General features: G+C 40.5%; 1 protein-coding gene across 2 annotated transcripts in view; it reads left to right on the forward strand.

Annotated features, from left to right (window-relative positions):
* LOC122932942 (apoptosis facilitator Bcl-2-like protein 14) overlaps positions 1-4717 on the forward strand; it is a 41867-nt gene extending 37150 nt beyond the window's left edge. For both annotated transcript variants that reach the window (XM_044287632.1, XM_044287631.1), the window contains exon 6: positions 4155-4717. In XM_044287632.1, coding sequence (XP_044143567.1) covers positions 4155-4196 — 42 coding nt within the window. In that variant the 3' untranslated portion in view covers positions 4197-4717. The remainder of the gene's footprint in view (positions 1-4154) is intronic.
* Positions 4718-8893: the final 4176 nt, after the last annotated feature.

Raw genomic sequence — 8893 nt, forward strand, 5'->3', positions numbered from 1 at the left:
TGTTGAAATGTCCTAGGACCATTCAGTGATGGATATCTGATTAACTTCCAGACCTAATTTCATGCTTACCTGATCCCCAGCACTGAGTCCCAGTTGGTTCACTCCCCAGCCTCCGCTGCTTGTCTCGGGTCCCTGCATGTAAACTACAACTAATCACTGGACGCTGTGTGATTGGTGATCTGCTCCCCTTATGTCACGTGACCACTTGACATGATGCAAGAGAAGCAGTGGCTTTAGCAGCATTAAACAAGAAGTTTACATGGAGGAACCTGGAACAAGCAGTGGAGGCTGGAAAATGAATAAGCTAGGGTCTAGCACTGGGGACCAGGTATGTATTACCGGTCCCGTATGTGGAACGATTTATTTAAAGGCGGATGCAAAAAAATGGAAATTACTCAGTGTGCATTCTGTGTCTGTATTTCCTCATGGCCGTTTCGCAAAAAATAGAACATATCTTATTACTGTGAGCATTATGGACAAGGATGGGACTGTTCTATTAGGGACTGCTGCTTCTGTTTCGCAAAATGCGGGATGCGCGCAGCTGGTATGTGTGTTTTGCAGATCCACAATGTACATGAGCCCTAAGCCTGTAACAGGTTCTTATAATAGTTTGCTACAATATTCAATACTGATGCAAAAAGTGATGTTAAATTACTTGTTTTCTTCATCATAGCTCACTCATCATGGTCATTAGTGTATTAGAGGCTATGCACTAATATGAAGAGCTTCTGTCTTATGCAGTGTAGCTGCCATATGAGCTGAAATTATCACTGAGTCAACCACATACAATCACACTGCCACTTCTTCCTACATGTTGTAACATGATATTATATACACTACATAAAACTCCAAGTAACGTGAGGTCAGCAAATATTAAATGGTTAATAGGAATAGAATGGCAGAAGAAAATAGGTCAAGGTTATTATTGTAAATTAAGATACTGTATCTATGTGTCAGCCTCAATCTAATGATAGACATTAATTATGTGATGAAAAATGATCTAAGCAACTCAACTCCGCCTATGAGTAGAGAACAGGGTTTTATCCAATGGATTTACTAAAGCACATGCCGGTTCTACAAGAATCAGCATTGACTTCTAGCAAGTGATAGAGAACTAAGGGCTATAGAACTATAAAAGCCTGCTATACTATGCTGTGCATAGCAATTATAATGGTACTTTACGTGCCTGCATTGGCTGATATATTCAATGTAATAAAATGTCATGTAAGTACAAGCACTTGGCTATCTCCAGCAGTTCTATAGATTTCAATGGAGCCGCAGCACCCCCGCCAATTAGTGTTGAGCGTGAATATTCAAACAGCGAATATTAATTGCGAATATCGCTACTTCGCTAATTTGCTAATATTTCGAATTTAGTGCTATATATTCATTATATCAAATATTTGTCATTTTTTAACATCTGAAAACATGATTCCTCCCTGCTTCTTTCTTGTGGGTCAGTGAGTCATTGGCCCACAAGCAACTTAAGCAGTGAGGAATCACGTTTTCATATGGAAAATAAAATGACAAATATTCTAAAAAACTAATATATAGCCTTTTTTTTCAATCTGTACAGTTGTTCACATACTCCTCCCCGACAAGTGTCCCCGTCACCATGGGAACGCCTGTGGGTTAGAAAATACCATCGGATCTGAGTTTTCCCTGAGATCATGAAAATCCAAATCCGATGGTATATTCTAACCCACAGGCGTTCACCCGGTGACGGGGACGCTTGTCGGGGAGCACTATGCCAAAGTGGAATAACAGTACAGATTGAAAAAAAAAAAAAAAGACGAATATTCTAAATAACTAATATATTCGCTATATTGCTATAACTTAGTTTTTTTAGAATATTCGTCATATTCTAAAACAAGAATATATAGCAATATAGCGAATATTCGTAAAATACACATATAGACTGCAATTTAGCTAATATAGTGCTATAGTATTTTTTTTAATAGTGCAATTTTTTTCCAAATCTGAAGTTTAGAAGAGACCAAAAAAATTGGACTATAAAAAAATGATTATAGCACTATATTAGCTAAATTGCAGTCTATATGTGCATTTTACGAATATTCACTATATTGCTATAACTTTGTTTTTTAGAATATTTGTCATTCTAAAACAAGAATATATAGCAATATAGCGAATATTCGTAAAATACACATATTAGCCATAGCCATAGCCAACCAATAGGAAAGTTGCCTTATACAGTTAAAAGAAAATCGCAATACGCGAATAATTAAATTGCATATTACTCGCGATAAATAGAATAATGACAAATTTTCTATTTCAACGAATATAAGACGAGTATTCAATCGAATATTCGCGAAATATCGCAAAATAGAATAGGGCACCTCCCGCTCATCACTACCGCCAATCCGACACTTAACCCCTATCCTGTGGATGTTGTTATAGGACAACTCCTTTAATTAAGCTGTCTTTAAAAGGGTTTTTTCCCACTTAACACTTATCAACTATTTAAAGGATAGAATTTAAAGGGAACCTGTCACATTGAACATGGTGAGCTGCAGGCAGCATGTTATAAGTAGGAGATACTGAGCAGATTGCTATATCGTTTTGTGGGAAAAGATTTAGTATAAGTTGCATTTTATTCATTTTTATTCATGCTCATTCTGGTCCTTGAAGTCAAGGAGGTGGTTCTATCAGTGATTGACAGCTGTCTCTGTATACACAGTCAAAGAGGGAAGGCTGTCAATCACTGATAGGACCGCCTCCTTGACTTCAAAGAAAGAATAAGCAGGAATTTAAATCAATGAAATGCAAGTTTTACTGAATCTATTCTCAAAAAACTATATATCAATCTACTCAGCTCTTCCTGCTCTATAGCGAGCTGCCTGCAGAATACTTAGCATTTTCATTGTGACAGGATTCCTTTAAGCCTCTAATCTTTGGGAGTCCAACTGGTGGGACCTCCAAGGATCATGAAAACCTAGGTTCCATAGTCCCCTATGAGAATAGAGTGGGGGTGTGCATGTGTGACCACCGCTTCTTTCACTTCTGAAAAAACGGCAAGTGCTGTATTTCACAGTCCCATAGATGTGAATGGAGCAGTGGTCACATGTGCATCATCATTTTGATAAGAGACTCCAGGACCTCCATTTTCATGAACCCTCTGGGTCCCAGCGGAAGGCCCCCGTTGATCATATACAACCCCTATCTAACGTAATGTAGGCAGTAGTTTTACAACATTCTGGGGTTGGCAAAAGTCCTTCCAGCTACTTATGTACTATCATAAAATTGTCAGTTGATAGTCTGTAGTGGGCAGCCATGAGCATTATTCACGGATAACAGCTCCGTGTTTTAAGGTGCTATTTCTCCTTAATGAGAGCACCTAGTAGGCATAAGGAGTGTCATCGGCCAGGCAATGCTCCTTCAGGAAAAAGGTATGCAAATTTGCCTTTTTTTGAAAAAAGAAAAAGAAAGCTGAACTTTGGATGCCACCAATAGGTAGCTATCAATGCACCACCTTTTAAACAGGCCTTGAGACATAATTTAGGATTATAACTAAGCCAGTACCTCATCTGCAGACAGCTGTTTCAGGATCATTGCCTCTCATCAGTGCAGAGCAAAGAGAAAAGGATGTATATGAGTTACTGACTGATTTGCATTGTACTCCTTTTGAGCTAAAAATCATTTTTTTCAATTGGTTTTATAAAAAAAATTGAGCCATTTCCTGTGTACGACCTTGAGATTCTCTAGTAGTAAGCGGTCTGTTTACACTCTGTTCCGTCAGGAAGCTCAGCCGATGGCGCCTTTTCTCTGACCTTATTATAGCTCAATTCTTATCTTAGTGATACGAATATGGCTTTAATAAGTGTTTATGACCTTTTAGTAATTTAGAGCTAAGCGTTATTAGATGACCGGCACAAAATGAAAGTGAAAGTTGAATTCACACAGCTAGACAAATAATTTACCCTCTGTGATAGAACGGCTGAATATTTTTAATAAAGACCAATTGAAAAAATTACTTTTACAAGGTTAACATTGACTTACAGAGGTTCACCTCTGACTTTTTTGAATGAGAGCTAATTTGCATATAGTATAGTTATTGACTTTATTAAATACTGTATTGTTTTTAAATGTTTTCAATATTTACTTACCTTCTGGTTGTTTTGCCTTTTTCTCCTCAGACTCTCACTGCTGATCCAGAAGAATGCCTCAGCCCTGACTGAGAACAGCACTTACCGCCCTGATGCTGGCACACGGCGACTTCTTTATATGTGATATAATCATTATATTCTATGTAATACTACTGCTGGATCAGTATAAGGATTTTAGATTGTAAATATTCCAAAATAAACTAAAGTTGTTGGGTATTTAATTTTTTTTTGTGTGGAAGACCTGGCAAATGTTGATATGTTAAGAATTATTACATTCCACTAATTACAAATCCCTTTGCACGTGGAAAACATGTAAAACTGTATGATGTCATTTGTTTTTCAAATTTAAGTGACATCAACAGTCTTTCATATGGAACTTCAACTTCTCCCTTTTCTCTGATTTCACACTGCATGCCTCTTTTGCTATGTTGTGGATCAGCTGACCTACTTCCCATCTTCCTATGAGCTTGTTCACCTGATATCTATCTGAAGTGTCTTTCCGGCATTAAGGGGTTGTCTGAATTTTAAAGAAATGGCCAATGAGCAGGAAATAGCATTAAAGGGCATCTACCAGCAGATTTGAACTTATGAAACTAGCTGACCTGTTACATGTGTGCTTGGCAGCTGAAGGCATCTGTGTTGGTCCCATGTTCATATGTGCCCGCATTGCTGAGAAAAATGATGTTTTACTATATGCAAATGAGCCTCTAGGAGCAATGGGCTCAGCTCTCTCTGCCCCCATTGCTTCGAGAGGCTTATTTGCATATATTAAAACATCATTTTTTACAGCAATGCGGGCACATATGAACATGGGACCAACACAGATGCCTTCAGCTGCCAAGCACACATGTAACAGGTCAGCCAGTTTCATAGGTACAAATCTGCTGACAGATGCCCTTTTAATTAAAAATAAAAAAAACTGTTAAATCACCTGTAACTTCATTGCCCCTGCTCCTACAGTAATGACATAATGTACTACATTCACATGTTCACTGTGGGGATCAGTGGTGCTGGGGAGGTGGGGGTTTTAATATGCAAGTATTGGTTATTTTTTAATTGTATGCTATTTTTAAACCCCCTTTTTATTAAAAGGAATATGTAAATCAAGTGATGTTAAACATATTTTGAAATCATTTTTGATTTAATTTTTCATTTTCTATGTTACTATCTATAGTCCAAAAAAATTCCTGCAATTTCCCTATTTGCCACTAAGGCCTCATGCACACGGACCGTTGTTTTGGTCCGTATCCGAGCCGCAGTTTTTGCTGCTCGGATGCGGACCCATTTACTTCAATGGGGCCACAAAAGATGCGGACAGCACTCTGTGTGCTGTCCGCATCCGTTGCTTCGTTTTGTAGCCTCGCAAAAAAAAAAAATTTACATGTCCTATTCTTGTCCGTTTTGCGGAAAAGAATAGGCATTTCTACAATGGGCCGTCCGTTCTGTTCCGCAAATTGCGGAAGGCACATGGGTGGCTTCCGTTTTTTTGCAGATCCACGGTTTGTGGAACGCAAAAAACGGAACGGTCATGTGCATCAGGCCTTAGCCTAATAATCTTTTACAGATCACTTTTGCTGGATCTGGTGAGTCCAGTGTTCAGTTTCTGTGCTGAACATAATACCAGAAACTGGCTGCAGATGTGCATGTAGTCTTTTCAGTGCCCTATACTCCGAAATCTTGCAGTACATTTGCTTTTTGAGAGACTCACAAAATTGTGGGGTTAATTGTACTAAATTTTCATATGATAAAATCAAGCACTTTATCTGTTTATATTGAGATCTTTTGTCTCCCCTCATCCCTCCATAGTGTTTACATTAGATCAATTTTCGTGTACATAAAATATTTTGTATATAGAATGTATTTTGCATACAATTTTATGACCATGAAATGTTGTTGAGTTCACATAAAATCCCAAAAATAAACAATGTTTCTAACAGTTTGCGAAAGTGTGATTTTCACAGTTTGGCCACTATTAGGCCTTTATTAATTCTAATGTATGAGCAGTTGGCTATGGCAAACTCAAAAGGCAGGAATTTATTAGGAGGGGAATATTTGAAGTCAGTCTGCATTGTCTTACCTTATGCCACATTTATCAAATGTCACATGTTTGATACATTTGTCTTATCCTTAAAGGGGTTGTCTAGGTTCAGAGCTGAACCCGGGAATTACCCTTTCTTCCCAAACTCAGCCCTCTGATTTGAGCATCAGAGCATTTCATGCTCCGATGCTCCCCTTGCCCTGCACTGTATCATGCAGGACAAGGGCTGTTTGTTTACCTTTTTAGGCCTCATGCACACGACCGTGATGATTTTTGCAATCCGCAAATCGCGGATCCGCAAAAAAAACGGAAGCCGTCCCGTGTGCATTCCGCAATTTGCGGAACGGAACGGGCGGCCCATTGTAGACATGCCTATTCTTGTCCGCAAAACACACAAGAATAGGACATACTATATTTTTTTTGCGTGGCATCGGAACGGAGCAAAGGATGCGGACAGCACACACTTGGTGGCACTAAAGTGGCACTTCTTACTGGCCCATTTTGGGGGGGGCACTATGGGGGCATTTCTTGCTAGCACATTATGGGGGGGGCACTATGGGGGCATCTGGTGGCTCTAAAGGGACATTTATTTGGGCATACTTTGGGGGGTGCTATGGCATCTTGTGGCACTAAGTGGGCATTTTTTAACTGGCACATTATGGGAGGCACTATAGGGGAGAGTGACACTATTGGACATCTGGTGGCACTATAGGGGCATTATTTTATGGCACTATGGGGGCATCTGGTGGCTCTAAAGGGGCCTTTTTTTTTACTGGCACAATATGGTGGGCACTATGGCCTGATTCTCTGCTATGACATGAAGCCTGATTCTCTGCTATGGGACCTCTCTCCTCTGTCTGGGTGCCGGGGCCTAAAAATATCTGACAGTGGCCTGTTCCAGTGTTGGGTGACATGAAGCCTGATTCTCTGCTATGACATGAAGCCTGATTCTCTGCTATGGGACCTCTCTCCTCTGTCTGGGTGCCGGGGCCTAAATATCTGACAATGGCCTGTTCCAGTAGTGGGTGACGTGAAGCCTGATTCTCTGCTATGACATGAAGCCTGATTCTCTGCTATGACATGAAGCCTGATTCTCTGCTATGACATGAAGCCTGATTCTCTGCTATGGGACCTCTCTCCTCTGTCTGGGTGTCGGGGCCTAAAAATATCTGACAGTGGCCTGTTCCAGTGTTGGGTGACATGAAGCCTGAATCTCTGCTATGGGACCTCTCTCCTCTGTCTGGGTGCTGGGGCCTAAATATCTGACAATGTCCTGTTCCAGTGGTGGGTGACGCGAAGCCTGATTCTCTGCCATGAGACCTCTCTCCAATTGATATTGGTTAATTTTAATTTATTTTATTTTTATTTTAATTCATTTCCCTATCCACATTTGTTTGCAGGGGATTTACCTACATTTTGCTGCCTTTTGCAGCCCTCTAGCCCTTTCCTGGGCTATTTTACAGCCTTTTTAGTGCCGAAAAGTTCGGGTCCCCATTGACTTCAATGGGGTTCGGGTTCGGGTTCGGGGCGAAGTTCGGGTCGAGTTCGGATCCCAAACCTGAACATTTCCGGGAAGTTCGGCCGAACTTCTCGAACCCGAACATCCAGGTGTTCGCTCAACTCTACTGATGACCTATCCTAAGGGTAGATCATCTTTATGAGATCTGTGGGGATCTGACTCCCAGCACTCCTGGAGATCAGCTACTTGATCTTCTGTGAGTGCCGTGGCCTGCTCACAGCTTGCCAAACACAGCGTCATCCTAGACCAGTGATGGTCAACCTTTTCGAGACCGAGTGCCCAAACTGCAACCAAATACCCACTTATTTATCGCAAAGTGCCAACACGGCAATTTAACCTGAATACCAATATAGTATATCTTCCATGTACTTTATCATATAGCTATAAAAGCTTAATAGCCTACATTCAGTGCGCTGTCTGTGCTGTTTATAGTGCGTCCTGTGCTGATGAATGGCAGGAAAAGTCTAAAGCATATTGGTACGTCATAGGCTTTTTCCAGGGCGCAGGTGCCCACAGAGAGGGCTCTGAGTGCCGCCTCTGGCACCCGTGCCATAGGTTCGCCATCACTGTCCTAGACCATGTGACCAATGAACATGATGTCACTGGCCTATCAAGAAGCAACAGCACTCACCAGAGAAAAGGCAATCATTATGAAAATCCGTGAAAATCCCTTTAAGTCTTGGACGTTGACGATTTCAAAATGTAAACCTCTAGCACGTAGGTATTACTGCATATCTGATTATAGAACTGTGAGTAATCTCCTTGTGGAATCTGCATTATCTGGCATGTCATCATAGATATACACACAGACTACATAGTGCTGATGACTCAGTGAGTCTGCATGTAGATACAGAGGAGGAACTGGAGCTAGGAAGGAGCATTTCCTCCTAAAAAGAGTAAACATCACATTATTATGGACATGATATAGTCCAGCGAAATAAGGAAATCTGCGCCCATCGATGTCTATTACATTCAAAGGGTATTAAGTCACAGTTATAAAGCAAGAATCTGTTATTTTAACTCTTCGTGTTTTTGCCTATTTCACGCAGACAACCAATGCACAAGCTTTATTAATTTCTTCACTGAAAGGTGTATCTACACTTTATAATGAGGGCACTGATTGTGTCTGTCTGGTTCTCGTTCATGACAGCTATACATACCTCTTACTGCTTTAGGAGAGTGGTTTCAGACAATCAGATGTTTGATGCTCGA

Source organism: Bufo gargarizans, chromosome 3 (assembly GCF_014858855.1).
Source record: "Bufo gargarizans isolate SCDJY-AF-19 chromosome 3, ASM1485885v1, whole genome shotgun sequence".
Classification (NCBI taxonomy): domain Eukaryota; kingdom Metazoa; phylum Chordata; class Amphibia; order Anura; family Bufonidae; genus Bufo; species Bufo gargarizans.